This window comes from Nerophis lumbriciformis, linkage group LG14 (assembly GCF_033978685.3).
Source record: "Nerophis lumbriciformis linkage group LG14, RoL_Nlum_v2.1, whole genome shotgun sequence".
In the NCBI taxonomy this organism is placed as follows: Eukaryota; Metazoa; Chordata; class Actinopteri; order Syngnathiformes; family Syngnathidae; genus Nerophis; species Nerophis lumbriciformis.
Genome location: NC_084561.2, coordinates 7,539,143 through 7,560,527, shown reverse-complemented (window position 1 = coordinate 7,560,527; position 21,385 = coordinate 7,539,143). Strand labels below are relative to the sequence as shown.

Genomic DNA, 21,385 nt, shown 5'->3' with positions numbered 1-21,385 from the left:
AAACGATCTCAATACCGCCAGCTTGAAGAGGCATGATAAGTACTAAAAGTAACCATGTCAGAAGAAGAGACGGCTTGGGTTTTTTTAAGTACTATTACGTACCTTAATGTGCATTCTTTTACATATTAAAATAATATTTTTAATATTATTTTACATGATTAGGTAAAAAACGGATGGATGTTTAGGACATATGTTTCCGGTTTGTCCCTCGTCGGTATCCTTCGTTATGCATTAGCCTATTAGCCTATTAGCTCTAACGCTGTGCGGGTGACAACAAGTCCTGATTAAAAATGTCTCTTTTGCTAATGTTTCTATCGTCGATAATAATGGCGAGCTGGGCTGACGTCTGTCCTTGTGAGAGACCCGAGTTATGCCAGCAGATACAAGACGAGAAAGACTTTGAGGTAAACTTTAGTGAGACACTTTTCGATGTTTTCATTCATTTCCTGTTAGCATCCACGATTAGCATCCACTAGCTTGTTGTTGCATACTTTTAATGTCACATTAATATTCATGTGTTCAACTTTTATGTCATTAATATTCATGTGTTCATCTTTTATGTCATATTAGTACTTTTATGTCGTATTAATATTCATGTGTTCAACTTTTATGTAATTAATATTCATGTGTTCAACTTTTATGTCATATTAGTACTTTTATGTCACTTTAATATTCATGTGTTCAACTTTTATGTCTGATTAATATTCATGTGTTCAACTTTTGTCATATTAGTACTTTTATGTCAGATTAATATTCATGTGTTCAACTTTTATATCTGATTAATATTCATGTGTTCAACTTTTATATCTGATTAATATTCATGTGTTCAACTTTTGTGTCATATTAGTACTTTTATGTCAGATTAATATTCATGTGTTCAACTTTTATATCTGATTAATATTCATGTGTTCAACTTTTATATCTGATTAATATTCATGTGTTCAACTTTTATGTCATATTAATACTTGTATGTCAGATTATTATTCATGTGTTCAACTTGTATGTCATATTAATATTAATGTATTCAACTTTTATGTCTGATTAATATTCATGTGTTCAACTTTTGTCATATTAATATTCATGTGTTCAACTTTTGTCATATATTCATGTGTTCAACTTTTATATCATATTAATATTCATGTGTTCAACTTTTATATCTGATTAATATTCATGTGTTCAACTTTTATATCTGATTAATATTCATGTGTTCAACTTTTATATCTGATTAATATTCATGTGTTCAACTTTTATGTCATATTAATACTTGTATGTCAGATTATTATTCATGTGTTCAACTTGTATGTCATATTAATATTAATGTATTCAACTTTTATGTCTGATTAATATTCATGTGTTCAACTTTTGTCATATATTCATGTGTTCAACTTTTATATCATATTAATATTCATGTGTTCAACTTTTATGTCAGATTAATATTCATGTGTACAATGTTTATGTCGGATTAATATTCATGTGTTCAACTTTTATGTCTGATTAATATTCATGTGTTCAACTTTTGTCATAATTAATATTCATGTGTTCAACTTTTATGTAATATTAATATTCATGTGTCCAACTTTTATGTCATATTAATATTCATGTGTTCAACTTTTATGTCAGATTAATATTCATGTGTTCAACTTTTATGTCATATTAATATTCATGTGTTCAACTTTTATGTCAGATTAATATTCATGTGTTCAACTTTTATGTCATATTAGTACTTTTATGTCATATTCATATTCATGTGTTCAACTTTTATGTCAGATTAATATTCATGTGTTCAACTTTTATGTCATATTAATATTCATGTGTTCAACTTTTATGTCAGATTAATATTCATGTGTTCAACTTTTATGTCAGATTAACATTCATGTGTTAAACTTTTATGTCATATTAGTACTTTTATGTCATATTCATGTGTTAAACTTTTATGTCAGATTAATATTCATTTGTACACCTTGTATGTCATATTAATATTCATGTGTTCAACTTTTATGTCATATTAATATTCATGTGTTCAACTTTTATGCCATATTAATATTCATGTGTTCAACTTTTATGTCAGATTAATATTCATGTGTACAACTTTTGTCAGATTAAAATTCATGTGTACAACTTTTATGTCAGATTAATATTCATGTGTACAAATTTTATGTCATATTGGTACTTTTATGTCAGATTAATTTTCATGTGTTCAACTTTTATGTCAGATTAATATTCATGTGTTCAACTTTTATGTCATATTAGTACTTTTATGTCACATTAGTATTCATGTGTACAACTTTTATATCAGATTAATATTCATGTGTTCAATTTGTATGTCATATTAATATTGATGTGTTCAACTTTTATGTCATATTAATATTCATGTGTACAACTTTTATGTCAGATTAATATTCATGTGTACAACTTTTATGTCAGACTAGTATTCACGTGTACAACTTTTGTCCGATTAAAATTCATGTGTACAACTTTTATGTCAGATTAATATTCATGTGTACAATTTTTATGTCAGATTAATATTCATGTGTACAACTTTTATGTCGGATTAATATTCATGTGTACAACATTTATGTCAGATTAATATTCATGTGTACAACTTTTATGTCTGATTAAAATTCATGTGTACAACTTTTATGTCAGATTAATATTCATGTGTACAACTTTTATGTCTGATTAGTATTCATGTGTACAACATTTATGTCAGATTAATATTCATGTGTACAACTTTTATGTCTGATTAAAATTCATGTGTACAACTTTTATGTCAGATTAATATTCATGTGTACAACTTTTATGTCTGATTAGTATTCATGTGTACAACATTTATGTCAGATTAATATTCATGTGTACAACTTTTATGTCTGATTAATATTCATGTGTACAACTTTTATGTCAGATTAATATTCATGTGTACAACTTTTATGTCTGATTAGTATTCATGTGTACAACTTCACTTTAGGAAAACAATGTCCATTTCTTATGGCTTTCACGAGCCTTTCTCCTTTCTAAACCACTTTACTCCAAAAAATCTGATATTATTTCATTCCAGTCTGAAGTAATTACCTACATTAATGTCAGTCCTCTATTAAGTTTCCATGTATTCTATGCCAACCTTTTTTGAATGAATATTATTGTGGAAGTTAAACACAATAGAAATAATCACGCAAAATGCAGAAGAGTAGTAGTTATTAAACGTATTCATTAAATACACTGTAATCAAAAACATATATCAACGTTATTTTGGTCAAATATAAAACTTTCGACTAGTGCTGTGTTATTATTGTATTTGATTAAGTGAAAGTAACGTACTTACAGTAACATACACAAGGCACTAATGTCCAGGTTATTTTTTTAAAAGCTGTTTGGCCCAACAATATCAAAAGTTTCAACTAATATTTTTATTACAGTATATGTGACAGGACAGTACTCTTAAAATTAAAGTATTTTTTGTTGCCAGATATTTAAAAATGTCAAAAATATTTAATATAGGGATAAGCGGTAGAAAATGGATGGATGGATGTGATGTGTATACTGTAAATATATACTTTATAACTTTTTTTTTAGATATTTAAAAATATCACATTTTAGACTTTTCGTTTTTGAACTGACCAAAGGTAACATACACAGGGCAGTGAGTGTTGTTTTTTTGTTTGTTTTTTTAAGTTGTTTGGATAAACAATACCTCATTAGAGTTTTAGTTGATATTTTTATTATAATATATATGACAGGACAGTACTTTTAAAATAAAGTAATTTTTGTTGCCATGTATTTAAATATGTCAAAAATATTTAATATAGGGATAAGGTGTACAAAATGGATGAATGGATATGATGTATTATACAGGTAAAAGCCAGTAAATTAGAATATTTTGAAAAACTTGATTTATTTCAGTAATTGCATTCAAAAGGTGTAACTTGTACATTATATTTATTCATTGCACACAGACTGATGCATTCAAATGTTTATTTCATTTAATTTTGATGATTTGAAGTGGCAACAAATGAAAATCCAAAATTCCGTGTGTCACAAAATTAGAATATTACTTAAGGCTAATACAAAAAAGGGATTTTTAGAAATGTTGGCCAACTGAAAAGTATGAAAATGAAAAATATGAGCATGTACAATACTCAATACTTGGTTGGAGCTCCTTTTGCCTCAATTACTGCATTAACGCAGTAATGCAGTAATTGAGGCAAAAGGAGCTCCAACCAAGTATTGAGTATTGTACATGCTCATATTTTGAGCAAATTTTGGATTTTCATTTGTTGCCACTTCAAATCATCAAAATTAAATGAAATAAACATTTGAATGCATCAGTCTGTGTGCAATGAATAAATATAATGTACAAGTTACACCTTTTGAATGCAATTACTGAAATAAATCAAGTTTTTCAAAATATTCTAATTTACTGGCTTTTACCTGTATACAGTATATGAATATATACCTTTTTTTTTTTTATATTTTAAAAATATCACATTTTAGACTTTTCGTTTTTGAACTGACCAAAAGTAACATACACAGGGCAGTGAGTGTTGTTTTTTTATTGTTTTTTTTAAGTTCTTTGGATAAACAATACCTCATAAGAGTTTCAGCTAATATTTTTATTACAGTATATGTCAAAAGACAGTACTATAGAAAGAAATTAAAGTAATTTGTGTTGCCAGATATTTTTTTAAATGTCAAAAATATTTGATATATTTTGTTTATATTAAATATATTCATATTTTATATTACATTATATATATTTTTAGATATTTAAAAATGTCAAACTTTTGACTCGTCCTGTGTTATTGTATTTGATTAACTGAACAGGTAAAAGTGACATACGGGTGTCCATTTTATTTGTATAAACAATACCTCATAGGAATTTCAGCTAATATTTTTATTAGAGTTGATCAAATAAATCATTTGTGTTGCCAGGTTTTTAGACAGTTTGACTAAAATTCAGTGCACTTGCAGTAAATATTAGTATAATAATATCTATACTGTAAATCAGTATAGATGATGACAAAATGTTTGGTGAAATATGAGACTTGTGACTAAAGAAATGCGTGTGCTCTCAGGTGTTTGTGTTCGACGTGGGCGGGAAGACGTGGAAGTCGTACAACTGGAGCGTGGTGACGACCGTGGCGACATTCGGCAAATACGACGGCGAGCTCATGTGCCACGCTCATTCTAAAGGAGCGCGGGTGGTCCTCAAAGGTACTTCCTTCCTCTCGCGACGCCGTGGCGTTTTTTTTTTTACGTTTCTTCTTCTCCAACCAGGCGACGTTCACCTGGCCTCCGTTGTGGACCAAAGCAACAGGACCGCTTGGATCACAGAGATGGTGGACTTGGCCAGACGTCAGTTTATGGACGGCATCAACCTGGACATCGAGCAAGCCGTGGAAGAAGGCTCGCCTGAGTACTTTGCGCTCACAGACCTGGTCAAAGAGACCACAGAGGCTTTCCACAAGCAGATACCTGGTTCTCAGGTGACCTGTGAGAAGAAAAACTTCATTTGTACACCTTCTCACCCGACCTATGTCTGTAGGTGTCCTTCGATGTTGCCTGGTCGCCCCAATGTGTGGACAAGCGCTGCTACGACTACGTCGCCATCGCCGACTCCTGTGACCTGCTCTTTGTCATGTCCTACGACGAGCAGAGTCAGATCCTGGGGGACTGCATCGCCATGGCCAACTCCCCCGTCACTCAAACGCTTAGAGGTTGTTGTCCCACTTGTGTCTCTTCACTCTTGGCTACCGTACTCATCATGCTTTTGTCTGCAGGCTACGATCAGTATTTGAAGATCAGCGTGGATCCAAAGAAGTTGTTAATGGGTGTGCCATGGTATGGCTACGACTACCCTTGCCTCAACTTTACCCAGGTAGGACCTTTAGTCACGTGAAACATTGGTATCATTTTATTATAGTCTGTCAACTCACAGTAAGATGACGGCTGCGTAGTGTTACACTGACATACCTGCCAACTACTCCGGTTTTCCCGTAATTAGTACGGTTTTCATCAACCTATTCCGGGTTACGGTTGCAGTGATAAAAAATACGGTTTTTCATTAATTAAAAAAAATATTTTTTTTAAAGTTTTATTCACGAAATCGCGTAACAACAATGACAATCGACACTGCTTCCCGTAACTTCCTATCGAGCCATTCCGAATGCTATGCGCGAGGCTATTTATAGCACCGCTGCCAAGCACGAGGCCATTGTTTCCAAACGAGCGAACGATCATGGAATCAGCCGGAGAAAAATCGCAAACGAGTCTTAAACCGAAAAGAAAACTGCAGTCATTCCGTGAAGAATATTCAAAAGCCTATCCGGGAATAATTATCCGTTCCAAAAAGGGTGAAAACTACGCGAATTGCACCTTGTGCAGACAAGATTTTTCGATCGGACACGGAGGAATTAGCGATGTAAAAGACCACGTTGGGACAAAAAAAACACAAGTCTAATGCCGTTGCTAGCGATACAAGTGGAAAACTTTCAATGTTTTTCGTCGCCCAAACAGATTCTTTGGATGTGATAAATGCCGAAGTTTTATTTATGATGCTATTGAATTACATTTTAATGAAGTAAACTTATCATAAAGTTACCATATCATTTTTGCAGTATGATCAATCTGATAGAATAAATTTGGATTTTAGCCACAAAAAGGTAATGACACCAATGTTATCTATTGGAATTGTTTAGTACTGTTATACTGTTAAAAGTGTTTATACTATTTATGCTTTCAAGTCCAAGTTGAAGAAATCTTGTTAAATGTTGACAGCATAACTACCAAAATACAGAAGTATGTCCTTAATATTTTTGCAGTGCTATTTCTGTTGAAAAGTTAAAATGATTACATTAGAGATGTGATGTGCCACTTTTCAAGTGTCTGATGGCTTAAATTAATTTTCTTTAATTTTTCATATTTTGAATTCTTTTGAAAGGCTTACAAAAAAACGACATTTGAATTGTAATTCCATGCTATTGACAGGACTATTAATTTTAATGAAGTTAGCTTACCATGTTTACAGTATGATAATTGTGATAGAAATGTGAATTTTATGCACAGAATATTTTTTACAATTGAACAAGGCAGTAGATTATACAATTTTGGACAGAAAGTTAATAATGACACCAATTTTTTTTTTAATGGAATTGTTTAGTACTGTTTTACCATTTGTTTACTGTTTATACTTTCAATCAACAAATTGAAGTCTTGTGAAAGGTTGACAGGATAACTGGCATTCACTGTCAAAATAATTTCAAACTATTGAAGTTAGCTTACAGAATAAACATGTCAATCAACCCATATGATTTTTGCTGTAATATTTTTGTTTTGAAAAGTCACTGTGACTGATAGAAAAGTGATGGTTTTAGCAGCATTTTAACCTGTCTGAATGCTAATAATCATTTTGGGTCGGGGGGCGAACCTGAACCCCCCACCAGGACTTTGTCCTGGACCTACCGGGCCCTGCGGCCCCTGGACCCTGGCTACTAGGTTTTTCTGATTTCAAAAGTTGGCAAGTATGCACTGATGTATCAGGGAAGAACTACAATAATATAGGAGTCAACTCAAATACCTGAGAAATTAGAAACTATTTTTTTTAAATGACTTATATAATACGGTATTTTCCGGACTATAGAGTGCACAGGCAAATAAGCCGTTCCCACTAAATAAAATAAAAAAAGAATAATAATTTCCATATATTAGTCGCAGATATATACGTTGTGAAATGTGTTATTTACACAGAAATATTCTGTAAATGTTTATTTACATACCTTAAAGGGGAACATTATCACAATTTCAGAAGGGTTAAAACCATTAAAAATCAGTTCTCAGTGGCTTATTTTATTTTTCGAAGTTTTAAAAAAAATTTTACCCATCACGCAATATCCCTAAAAAAAAGCTTCAAAGTGCCTGATTTTAACCATCGTTATATACACTCGTCCATTTTCCTGTGACGTCACATAGTGAAGCCAACACAAACAAACATGGCGCATAGAACAGCAAGTTATAGCGACATTAGCTCGGATTCAGACTCGGATTTCAGCGGCTTAAGCGATTCAACAGATTACGCATGTATTGAAACGGATGGTTGTAGTGTGGAGGCAGGTAGCGAAAACGAAATTGAAGAAGAAACTGAAGCCATATCGGTTTGAACCGTATGCAAGCGAAACCGACGAAAACGACACGACAGCCAGCGACACGGGAGAAAGCGAGGACGAATTCGGCGATCGCCTTCTAACCAACAATTGGTATGTGTTTGTTTGGCATTGAAGGAAACTAAAAACTATGAACTAGGTTTACAGCATATGAAATACATTTGGCAACAACATGCACTTTGAGAGTGCAGACAGCCCAATTTTCATCAATTAATATATTCTGTAGACATACCCTCATCCGCTCTTTTTTCCTGTAAGCTGATCTGTCCAGTTTTGGAGTTGATGTCAGCAGGCCAGGGAAGCTAGGGTCGATATTCTTCTCTTGATCATCTTCGGTGGCATAAGGGACGGTGTGAGCCAAGACATCCAGGGGGTTTAGCTCGCTCGTCTGCGGGAACAAACTGCCGCCATTGCTTGCCGTGCTACCGAGGTCCTTTGTCCCTGAATTGCTCACACACTCCGGCAGATTCAATGGGGGTCTGGCGGCAGATTTCTTTGACTTTATCGTTGGAAATGCATCTGCTTTGAGTGTCGCAGGATATCCACACATTCTTGCCATCTCTGTCGTAGCATAGCTTTCGTCGGTAAAGTGTGCGGAACAAACGTCCAATTTCTTGCCACTTTCGCATCTTTGGGCCACTGGTGCAACTTGAATCCGTCCCTGTTCGTGTTGTTACACCCTCCGACAACACACCGACGAGGCATGATGTCTCCAAGGTACGGAAAACAGTCGAAAAGACGGAAAATAACAGAGCTGATTTGACTCTGTGTTTGAGAAAATGGCGGATTGCTTCCCGTCATGTTGTGACGTCATCGCTCCGAGAGCGAATAATAGAAAGGCGTTTAATTTGCCAAAATTCACCCATTTAGAGTTCGGAAATCGGTTAAAAAAATATATGGTCTTTTTTCTGCAACATCAAGGTATATATTGACGCTTACATAGGTCTGGTGATAATGTTCCCCTTTAATTGTTTCCAAACGGTGTCTGTAACACGGCAGTAAAACGGGGGGTGTATATTGTAGCGTCCCGGAAGAGTTAGTGCTGCAAGGGATTCTGGGTATTTGTTCTGTTGTGTTTATGTTGTGTTACGGTGCGGATGTTCTCCCGAAATGTGTTTGTCATTCTTGTTTGGTGTGGGTTCACAGTGTGGCGCATATTTGTAACAGTGTTCAACTTGTTTATATGGCCACCCTCAGTGGGACAGGTATGGCTGTTGACCAGGTATGGTTGGCATTCACATGTGTGTGTGAAAAGCCGTAGATATTATGTGATTGGGCCGGCACGCAAAGGCAGTGCCTTTAAGGTTTATTGGCGCTCTGTACTTGTCCCTACGTCCGTGTACCACTCCGTACAGCGGCGTTTTAAAAAGTCATACATTTTACTTTTTGAAACCGATCCCGATAATTTCCGCTATTACATTTGAAAGCATTTACTGCCGATATTATCGGACATCTCTAGTTTCTATGATGGTTTATTATCAATTATTTCTCCCAAAAATGTATTGTCATTTAAGATTTTAATTTGGGTACCATCAATACTTATTTTCTGTTCAGACGTTATGTTGTGCTTACCAAACATCACTATCTTAGTTGTGTTTATATTCTAGGATCAATTATTTGTGTCCATCCATTTTCTTATTCTGTTCAGTTCCCTGTTTACTGTATTAATGAGCTCATGACTACTGTAGAATATATCAGTGTCGTCTGCAAGTAGTATGCATTTCACTACGTTGTATCATTAATATACATACATACATGTCTAATAGATGGCTCCATAGCATGCTCGCTATGAGCATTGTCAATATTGACGTATTGTTGGGATTGCATCCCAATAAAAAGCGGTCACAGTAGGGAACTATCTTGCTGGGCGTTTGCTTGAGTATTCTGCAGACCATTTAGCACTTACTGTAAGTATCTGTTGAGGCAAGAGCTGCTAGCATGCACAGTGCAAACTACCGTCCTCTTCTGTCCCAGGATGGCGTTTGCTACGTGGCAGAGGTGCCGTTCCGTGGCGCCCCGTGCAGTGACGCAGCCGGCAAGCAGAAAACGTACAAGTGGATAACCAAGCAGATTGGCAGCTCGCTGTCCGGTCGGCTGTGGGACGACAAGCAGCAGGCCCCATACTTCAATTACAAGGTATGTCTTTGTCATTGAACCAGTCCTGGACAGGTGTGGAAGAAATTGGTAGTGTGGGAATACCAACACAATGATTGGATGGACTACAACATCTTTGTGTACTTAAAACTGTCTGCTACAGTAAGAGTTGGCTGATTATTATGGCTGGACAATTAATGCTGCTCACAATTATTCAATTATCAATGGGCCGAGCAACATGCATGCAGATTCCTGAGCTTGTAACGGTGAATTTGAATGAGCACACCTACTAGAAGGTTGAGATGGTTACTACTTTTTAATTGACACAGCGCTAGTAGGCCTCATCAATAATCACTACACTCTAGGGATGTCCCGATCCGATATTTGGATCGGATCGGCTGCCGATATTTGCAAAAAAATGCGTATCGGCAAGGCATGGGAAAATGCCAATCCAGATCCAGTTTAAAAAAAACTCCGGTCCGTGTTTTCCAACGCCCAGATTTAAATAATACATTCCACTTTTCTGCTGCTCCTAATTTCCGTTCCGCATTTTCCAGCACACCTTCAACACATCCACAGGTCTGTGGATTCTCACGCAGTTGCTTTTAGCTGCTGGCATTACACGACAGGCTCTTCTCACTCTTTTTTGTGTCTCCCTCTCACAGACAGCGAGCGCACCTTCTTAGACACGTCACATACTGTCACGTCATACGTCACACACGTATACGCCCTCTTCGAGCAGAGAGGTAGCAGCATGGCTAACGTTAGCTGTGATGCTAGCGCAGCCGTGCGAGCAATGCTCCCTCTAAGGTGCACGCCTGTGCAATTGCGCACTGTTTAAGCGTCCTCTGCGCATAGCAATTATATGCCACGCACAAAATCAAATAAAAAAATAAGCGCATAACAATTTTCGACACACCGACACGACAGAGAAAACAGTTTTCGTCATCATTGTTCAAATATTGTGACGTCTGTCGAGACGCTTATCTCCATTCGGTGCCACACGTCCACACCATCAAAATGCCGAGGCAAAAATTTCCACATCAACACCGTATGAAAAAATTAGTGATTTTTTTTGTTGTGATTTCCTTCTCTGCATGAAAGTTTAAAAGTAGCATATATTAATGCAGTATGAAGAAGAATGTTTTAATGTAGACATGCAAGCCTTGAAAAAACATTTTGAAAATCAAGACTACATTTCCTGCAAATGAGTGCATTTCTACCCTATATTTTAACTTTAGATTTATTCTCATATCAAACTCTTTTGGCTGTCTTTTTGACACTTACATCCGGCGCCCCCCTCCACACCCTGGATTATAAATAATGTAAATAATTCAATGTGATTATCTTGTGTGATGACTGTATTATGATGATAGTATATATCTGATAGTATATATCTGTATCATGAATCAATTTAAGTGGACCCCGACTTAAACAAGTTGAAAAACTTATTCGGGTGTTACCATTTAGTGGTCAATTGTACGGAATATGTACTTCACTGTGCAACCTACTAATAAAAGTCTCAATCAATCAATCAAAACACATAGAATCATCATACTGCTGTGATTATATGCATCAAGTGTTCATTCAAGGCTAAGGCAAAATATTGAGATATATATTGTGTATCGCAATATGGCCTTAAAATATCGCAATATTAAAAAAAGGCCATATCGCCCAGCCCTAGTTTCAATGATGCCATTTCTGTTTGTCATGTATTATTTTGTCTATTTTGTGTTTATCCTTGAATAAACAGGTCAGTTTCTTGTTACCAACCATTGTGTATTATTCAAACTCCCCTAATTCAGCTGGCTAGTTGTTATCAAGAGTACTAAAACCCTTTTCAACATGATTCTGACAACTAAGTAGGCTAAATAACTTTAAACTTTAATACATGCTCGGATAGGCCATGATCGGTCAGTATCGGTATCGGTCAGTATCGGTATCGGATCGGAAGTGCAAAAACAATATCGGTATCGGATCGGAAGTGCAAAAACCTGGATCGGGACATCCCTACTACACTCAATGAAAAATAAAATAAGGTTGATTTTTTTTCCCGCTTTAATGTAACCACAGACGGATTCATAAGGGAATCCGCTGTTAAAGGCAGAATATCAGGGAAACTGACATAAATGTTGTCATTGTGAGGAGAAAGGAACATTTGGGAAAGAACGTGTTCAATTGTCTATTCATCCTCAAAACATGTCCTGAACTAAACAATGTGGAGACGACCACTTGAAACTAGGAAAATAAAGCTAGCAAAAACAAACACACAACACACATCATCTGTTGTGTTGTTGTGAACGACATCATGGATGTAACATCAATGTACAAACAATCATACGCACACAACACATGTCATCTGTTGTGTTGTTGTGAACGACATCATGGATGTAACATCAATGTACAAACAATCATACACACAACCCATGTCATCTGTTGTGTTGTTGTGAGCGACATCATGGATGTAACATCAATGTGCAAACAATCATACACACACAACACACGTCATCTGTTGTGTTGTTGTGAACGACATCATGGATGTAACATCAATTGTCAAACTATCATACACACACAACACACGTCATCTGTTGTGTTGTTGTGAACGACATCATGGATGTAACATCAATGTACAATCATACACACAACCCATGTCATCTGTTGTGTTGTTGTGAACGACATCATGGATGTAGCATCAATGTGCAAACAATCATACACACACAACACGTCATCTGTTGTGTTGTTGTGAACGACATCATGGATGTAACATCAATTGTCAAACTATCATACACACAACACACGTCATCTGTTGTGTTGTTGTGAACGACATCATGGATGTAACATCAATGTACAATCATACACACAACCCATGTCATCTGTTGTGTTGTTGTGAACGACATCATGGATGTAGCATCAATGTGCAAACAATCATACACACACAACACGTCATCTGTTGTGTTGTTGTGAACGACATCATGGATGTAACATCAATGTACAAACAATCATACACACCCAACACATGTCACCTGTTGTGTTGTTGTGAACGACATCATGGATGTAACATCAATGTACAAACAATCATACACACACAACCCATGTCATCTGTTGTGTTGTTGTGAGCGACATCATGGCTGTAACATTAATGTACAAACAATCATACACACCCAACCCATGTCATCTGTTGTGTTGTTGTGAACGACATCATGGATGTAACATCAATGTACAAACAATCATACACGCACACAACACATGTCATCTGTTGTGTTGTTGTGAACGACATCATGGATGTAAAATCAATGTACAAACAATCATACACACACAACCCATGTCATCTGTTGTGTTGTTGTGAACGACATCATGGATGTAACATCAATGTACAAACAATCATACACACACAACACATGTCATCTGTTGTGTTGTTGTGAGTGACATCATGGATGTAACATCCATGTACAAACAATCATACACACACAACACACGTCATCTGTTGTGTTGTTGTGAACGACACCATGGATGTAACATCAATGTACAAACAATCAAATTGAGAGGATCAGTTGTATTTATTCATTTTCTTTACAGTATCAAGTCACCTCTTTACTCAAGACAAAAACAGCAGCACTCTTCACAACAATAGCGTCACATCCGGTCTGACGGCACTAACAAAATAAAAGATTTTTAAAAAGTACTTTCCACAAACATAATTAACTTAAATCACTTATTGATACATTTACACAATTATTATGCTTTAACTAAAAGTATCGGTCCAAATTGTCCAAAGATGTATTCTACCAATAAATGTGAGGAGTTTGCATATAATTACATTTTATTAAAGTGTATTTGACACACAAAGCACACACTATGGTGGTAAAATATGTGTACAAGGTAAAAAACTGAATTAAAAACAATACAGAAAAAGTGAATTTTACCTTTTTTTTTTAAATTATTGTTATTATTATTATTTAAGTTGTTGTGGTTTATTTGTTGCTAATTTATGTTTTATTTATTAATGGTGATTTGACCATCTAGCACAGGGGTCGGCAACCCAAAATGTTGAAAGAGCCATATTGGACCAAAAATACAAAAAAAAATCTGTCTGGAGCCGCAAAAAATTAAAAGCCATATTACATACAGATAGTGTGTCATGAGATATAAATTGAATTAATATGACTTAAAGGAAACTAAATGAGCTCAAATATAGCTACAAATGAGGCATAATGATGCAATATGTACATATAGCTAGCCTAAATAGCATGTTAGCATCGATTAGCTTGCAGTCTTGCAGTGACCAAATATGTCTGATTAGCACTCCACACAAGTCAATAACATCAACAAAACTCACCTTTCATGCACAACCTTAAAAGTTTGGTGGACAAAATGAGACAGAAAAAGAAGTGGCATAAAACACGTCCTAGAAAGTTATACATGTAAACAAACTACGGTGAGTTCAAGGACCGCCAAAATTAGTAGGACAAAACGGCGCTCGCCAAATAATCAGTGAAGCATGTTTAATATAAACAGTGTGCTTTATAACAATTAGGGAGGTTTGTGTCATGTTTGTCCTCCTACAGAAACCATATTAAAACAAAAAATAGATTGTTTTCCCCTCATCTTTTTCCATTTTTCATACATTTCTGAAAAAGCTCCAGAGAGCCACTAGGGCGGCGCTAAAGAGCCGCATGCGGCTCTAGAGCCGCGGGTTGCCGACCCCTGATCTAGCAGAATAATTGTGTTGACTTATGGAGTGTTACGCTGTGTGTCATCTTTCAGGACCCAAAAGGACAAATTCACCAGGTTTGGTACGACGACCCAGAAAGTCTTTGCCTGAAGACCGATGCTGTCCAATCCAAAGGCCTGAGAGGGGTGGGTATGTGGAACGCTAACATCTTAGACTACAGCGACGACCCCGTTGCTAGGCAGCAGAGCGCGACAATGTGGAACGCTCTCTTTGGATGCCAGCCGGGCTAAAGTTTACGGTACGAGACGTTAGTTGCTAAGTCAACACCGCCCTTTTGTGGCAGCAGACATTGTTGTAGCTTTTATTGCCGCGGCCTTCAGACATTCCACTGATCCAGTCTGCTATGGTTCCTTCATGCACTTTTGTCTTTTGTCAGCACCTTTTCTGCTTTAATACAATAAACCCCTGAGAGATCTTAGAATCACTTGTTCCACGTAAAAGTCTGCATGGTTTTCTCGGGCTGTTCTGCGATACTTGTCCCAACAGGCCAGTCCCAACAACAAGTGTTAAAAAGATCAGAGACCATACAGCAGGAGTTATGTGAAGTAAGCGGATATTAACGGATGCTAACTTCCTTTTACGCTTGAAAAAGGGCCTTTGTTTGATTTTTGAAACTTTTATTTATCCAGGGAAGTCCCAGTCCTCTCTTGCAAACAAACATTCATACGCCAGTGTGGAAGTAAAGCGTCTTGCCCGAGGACACAACGGCAGTGACCGGCTGGATTAATACCAGGAACCCTCAAGTTTCTGTAAAGTAAGTTTTATTAGGGCCCGCATGGCCCATTGTATAAGGACTCCCAAAGGGAGTCCTTATACAATGGGACATAAGGACCTATTGAATTTGTAAGGTTTTATTCTTTATTCTTTATTCTTCCGCCGCCACATTAAACTGTAATTTGACCCACTTAACATGCTTCAAAACTCACCATATTTGACCCACACATCAGGACCTGCGAAAATTACCTTATTTTAAAAAAACCAAACCTCAAAACTCAAAATTGCGCTCTAGAAAAAAAAAAAAACTAGACTGCCTATATCTCCCACTAGGAAGATCGGAGAGACATGAAACAAAAACCTGTATGTAGGTCTGACTTAGACCTAGTCTGACTTAGACCTAATTGTATATCATCGGGCAAAAATCAACAGGAAGTTGGCAATTCCCCCTTCAAGACAAAAAAGTACTAAAAACAGTCACTTTTGCCTCTTTGAGCTGTAATTTGACCCCCTTAACATGCTTCAAAACTCACCGACACACATCAGGACTGGCAAAAATTGCGATCTAATAAAAAAACCTAACCCCAAATCTCAAAATTGTGCTCTAGCGCAATTTTTTAATGAAACGCACAAAAAACTGCTCCTCGGATGAAAAAACTGACAAAACTGCCTGTAACTCCCACTGGGAAGGTCGGAGAGACATGAAACAAAAACCTCTATGTAGGGCTCACTTAGACCTACATTTCATAAATTGACAACCCCCGGCAAAAATCAACAGGAAGTTTGCTATTCCCCCTTCAAAACAGATTTTTTGTAAAAACCGGTCACCTTCCTTCAAAAACTATCTCCTCTGAGCGCGTTTGTCGTTTCGGCTTCAAACTAACACAGGAGAGAGATTAAACCCTTGTGTATAAAATAACGGAACAGCGTTTTAATACCTGCTCCGGTTTTGATTTTATGACCCTTCAAAGACCCGCTGCGCTGCTGTTTTTTTAAGATGGCTGCTTAAAAGTAGGAAGCACCAGCGTGCCTACACAATGCAGACAAGCTAGGTACACTAGACAAAAGTATTGGGACACTTATGACTACCACCGGACAAAAGTATTGGGACACTTAGGCCGAAAACTGGACAAAAGTATCGGGACACTTAGGCCGAAAACTGGACAAAAGTATTGGGACACTTAGGACTACAACTTGCCAAAAGTATTGGGACACTTGGGACTAAAACTGGACAAAAGTATTGGGACACTTAGGACTAGCACCTGCCAAATACGCGGGCCCGACCAACGCTGCTTGCAGCTTTAATTTTTATTTGTTTTTTTCCATCCATCCATCCATCTTCTTCCGCTTATCCGAGGTCGGGTCGCGGGGGCAGCAGCCTAAGCAGGGAAGCCCAGACTTCCCTCTCCCCAGCCACTTCGTCCAGCTCTTCCTGTGGAACCCCGAGGCGTTCCCAGGCCAGCCGGGAGACATAGTCTTCCCAACGTGTCCTGGGTCTTCCTCGCGGCCTCCTACCGGTCGGACGTGCCCTAAACACCTCCCTAGGGAGGCGTTCGGGTGGCATCCTGACTAGATGCCCGAACCACCTCATCTGGCTCCTCTCGATGTGGAGGAGCAGCGGCTTTACTTTGAGCTCCTCCCGGATGGCAGAGCTTCTCACCCTATCTCTAAGGGAGAGCCCCGCCACCCGGCGGAGGAAACTCATTTCGGCCGCTTGTACCCGTGATCTTGTCCTTTCGGTCATAGCCCAAAGCTCATGACCATAGGTGAGGATGAGAACGTAGATCGACCGGTAAATTGAGAGCTTTGCCTTCCGGCTCAGCTCCTTCTTCACCACAACGGATCGATACAGCGTCCGCATTACTGAAGACGCCGCACCGATCCGCCTGTCGATCTCACGATTCACTCTTCCCTCACTCGTGAACAAGACTCCGAGGTACTTGAACTCCTCCACTTGGGGCAAGATCTCCTCCCCTACCCGGAGATGGCACTCCACCCTTTTCCGGGCGAGAACCATGGACTCGGACTTGGAGGTGCTGATTCTCATCCCAGTCGCTTCACACTCAGCTGCGAACCGATCCAGTGAGAGCTGAAGATCCTGGCCAGATGAAGCCATCAGGACCACATCATCTGCAAAAAGCAGAGACCTAATCCTGCAGCCACCAAACCAGATCCCCTCAACGCCTTGACTGCGCCTAGAAATTCTGTCCATAAAGGTTATGAACAGAATCGGTGACAAAGGGCATCCTTGGCGGAGTCCAACCCTCACTGGAAACGTGTCCGACTTACTACCGGCAATGTGGACCAAGCTCTGGCACTGATCATACAGGGAGCGGACTGCCACAATCAGACAGTCCGATACCCCATACTCTCTGAGCACTCCCCACAGGACTTCCCGAGGGACACGGTCGAATGCCTTCTCCAAGTCCACAAAACACATGTAGACTGGTTGGGCAAACTCCCATGTACCCTCATGGACCCTGCCGAGAGGATGGAGCTGGTTTTATTTTTTATAATATAGCGTTAACAAAACGTCTGTATTAATCGGACAAATTAACTTGAGGACATTCCTGACTGCACATTTGACGGAGAATTAAACGATTTTTGATTCGTTTTGACAGAAGTTCCCAGCAGCGGTCCAACACTCCGCCTGAAATTTTCCCTAACACTCCGCCTGGAATTTTTCGAAGCCTGCTGGTGTTTGACATAAGTCCCCTGGGAAAGATAAAGACAAATGTCAATCAGTGACACCACCATTTTCAGGAGATTTGGATTCTATCGATCGCTGTCAATGACGTAAGAGGAAATGACGTAAGAGGAAATTACCCCGGAAGTAAATGGGGGGGAAGGTTTTTGTAGGGGGAAGAAATTTGGCGTGACAGCCACAACGTTTTCTGGTAATGTGATTTATGAAACTAAGGTGGCGTTTACTTCAGATGCAGTCAGTAGTCATTTGTTCAACTGAACTAGTGGTGTTCCTCAAGGTTCCGTTTTAGGTCCTCTCTTTGTCATGGTGTGGGCCCGCCAGTTCCGTTAAAAAAACACTTGTGAGGGCCTCACATTTTTGCAGCAGATTCTTCAAAACACGAGATTGACCTTTGACTGGCTTTTTTGCAGAAAGTCCTTAAATAGAGCACAGCGCTCCTGTAAGTTTGGCAAAATAAATAGACCAAAATCAAATGTCTCCTGTAGAGGACATCTACAAAGTGAAGTCCTTATCTAGTCTTCGCTAAAAGCGATGTTAAACATTCCTTTAGTCACGTTGTTTGCATCATGTATTACTAATAGAGATGTCCGATAATATCGGACTGCCGATATAATCGGCCGATAAATGCTTTAAAATGTAATATCGGAAATTATCGGTATCTGTTTCAAAAAGTAAAATGTATGACTTTTTAAAACGCCGCTGTGTACACGGACGTAGGGAGAAGTACAGAGCGCCAATAAACCTTAAAGGCACTGCCTTTGCGTGCCGGCCCAATCACATAATATCTACGGCTTTTCACACACAAAAGTGAATGCAAAGCATACTTGGTCAACAGCCATACAGGTCACACTGAGGGTGGGCGTATAAACAACTTTAACACTGTTACAAATATGCGCCACACTGTGAACCCACACCAAACAAGAATGACAAACACATTTCGGGAGAACATCCGCACCGTAACACAACATAAACACAACAGAGCAAATACCCAGAAGCCCTTGCAGCACTAACTCTTCCGGGACGCTACAATATACACCCCCCGCTACCCCCTACCCCAACCTCCTCATGCATGTCCCAAATTCCAAGCTGCGGTTTTGAGGCATGTTAAAAAAAAAAATGCACTTTGTGACTTCAATAATAAATATGGCAGTGCCATGTTGGCACTTTTTTCCATAACTTGAGTTGATTTATTTTAGAAAAGCTTGTTACATTGTTTAATGCATCCAGCGGGGCATCACAACAAAATTAGGCATAATAATGTGTTAATTCCACGACTGTATATATCGGTATCGGTTGATATCGGAATCAGTAACTAAGAGTTGGACAATATCGGAATATTGGATATCGGCAAAAAAGCCATTATCAGACATTTCTAGTTACTAATACATTGTTTTTGTTCTCATTTGTAGCTGTTTGGCACAGATGACATCACTGGTATTGCTTTTGGGAACATTTGCTTTTATACATTTGTTTTTCCACATTCTATTTATACTAATAACTATGCTATTTGTACCCTATACACACCATCGGTCTTGAGTTACTCATTGGGATAAATCTGGAACATTGGTGGTAAATGTCATGACAATTAAGTTCCTTAAAAACTTGCTTCTGTTTTTGCGGTTAACTTTCAGAACAAAAACAGGAACGAGTTCACCTCAAATGTTAGCTGTTAGCCGCCGATGCTCCAATTAGAGGGGGAAACTGCACTTTTTTATTGATTTTGTCTATCATTCACAATCCTGATGTACGACAAGAACACATGTATTTCTTCATTTTATGCTTTCCAACTAGTAAAATATGGCAAGTAAGAGGTGGCTAACAATGATTTTATGCATTCCAACTAGTAAAATATGGCAAGTACAAGGTGGTTAACAATGATTTATGCATTCCAACTAGTAAAATATGGCAATTACAAGGTGGCTAACAATGATTTTATGCATTCCAACTAGTAAAATATGGCAAGTACGAGGTGGCTAACAATGATTTATGCATTGCAAATAGTAAAATATGGCAAGTACAAGGTGGCTAACAATGATTTATGCATTGCAAATGGTAAAATATGGCAAGTACGAGGTGGCTAACAATGATTTATGCATTCCAACTAGTAAAATATGGCAAGTACAAGGTGGCTAACAATGATTTATGCATTCCAACTAGTAAAATATGGCAAGTACAAGGTGGCTAACAATGATTTATGCATTCCAACTAGTAAAATATGGCAAGTACAAGGTGGCTAACAATGATTTATGCATTCCAACTAGTAAAATATGGCAAGTACGAGGTGGCTAACAATGATTTTATGCTTTCCAACTAGAAAAATATGGCAAGTACGAGATGGCTAACAATGATTTATGCATTGCAAATAGTAAAATATGGAAAGTACGAGGTGGCTAACACTGATTTTATGCATTCCAACTAGTAAAATATGGCAAGTACAAGGTGGCTAACAATGATACCATGCATTCTAACTAGTAAAATATGGCAAGTATGAGGTGGCTAACACTGATTTTATGCATTCCAACTAGTGAAATATGGCAAGTATGAGGTGGCTAACAATGATACCATGCATTCTAACTAGTAAAATATGGCAATTACAAGGTGGCTAACAATGATACCATGCATTCTAACTAGTAAAATATGGCAAGTAAGAGGTGGCTAACACTGATTTATGCATTCCAACTAGTGAAGTAAATTATATATTTATATAGCACTTTTCTCTAGTGACTCAAAGCGCTTTTACATAGTGAAACCCAATATCTAAGTTACATTTAAACCAGTGTAGGTGGCACTGGGAGCAGGTGGGTAAAGTGTCTTGCCCAAGGACACAACGGCAGTGACTAGGATGGCGGAAGCGGGGATCGAACCTTGAACCGTCAAGTTGCTGGCACGGCCACTCTACCAACCGAGCTATACCGCCCGACTAGTAAACTAGTAAAATATGGCACGTACGAGGTGGCTAACAATGATTTTATGCTTTCCAACTAG

At 37.9% G+C, this 21,385-nt stretch overlaps 1 protein-coding gene across 1 annotated transcript; it reads left to right on the top strand.

Annotated features, from left to right (window-relative positions):
• Nucleotides 1-211: 211 nt before the first annotated feature.
• Nucleotides 212-15,400, top strand: ctbs (chitobiase, di-N-acetyl-). Its single transcript, XM_061976139.2, has 7 exons — nt 212-404; nt 5,070-5,208; nt 5,272-5,480; nt 5,540-5,711; nt 5,775-5,872; nt 10,128-10,289; nt 15,012-15,400. Exons 1-7 carry the CDS (start codon nt 291-293, stop codon nt 15,207-15,209), a joined length of 1,092 nt encoding a protein of 363 aa, XP_061832123.2. The 5' UTR covers nt 212-290; the 3' UTR covers nt 15,210-15,400.
• The last annotated feature ends 5,985 nt before the right edge of the window (nt 15,401-21,385 follow it).

Bases quoted from the DNA above. Each gene is read 5' to 3' on its own strand.
- ctbs (XM_061976139.2), top strand. From the start codon at position 291: ATGTCTCTTTTGCTAATGTTTCTATCGTCGATAATAATGGCGAGCTGG. The intron at 405-5,069 runs GTAAACTTTAGT...GTGTGCTCTCAG, and splicing joins AAGACGAGAAAGACTTTGAG to GTGTTTGTGTTCGACGTGGG. The intron at 5,712-5,774 runs GTTGTTGTCCCA...TTTTGTCTGCAG, and splicing joins CGTCACTCAAACGCTTAGAG to GCTACGATCAGTATTTGAAG.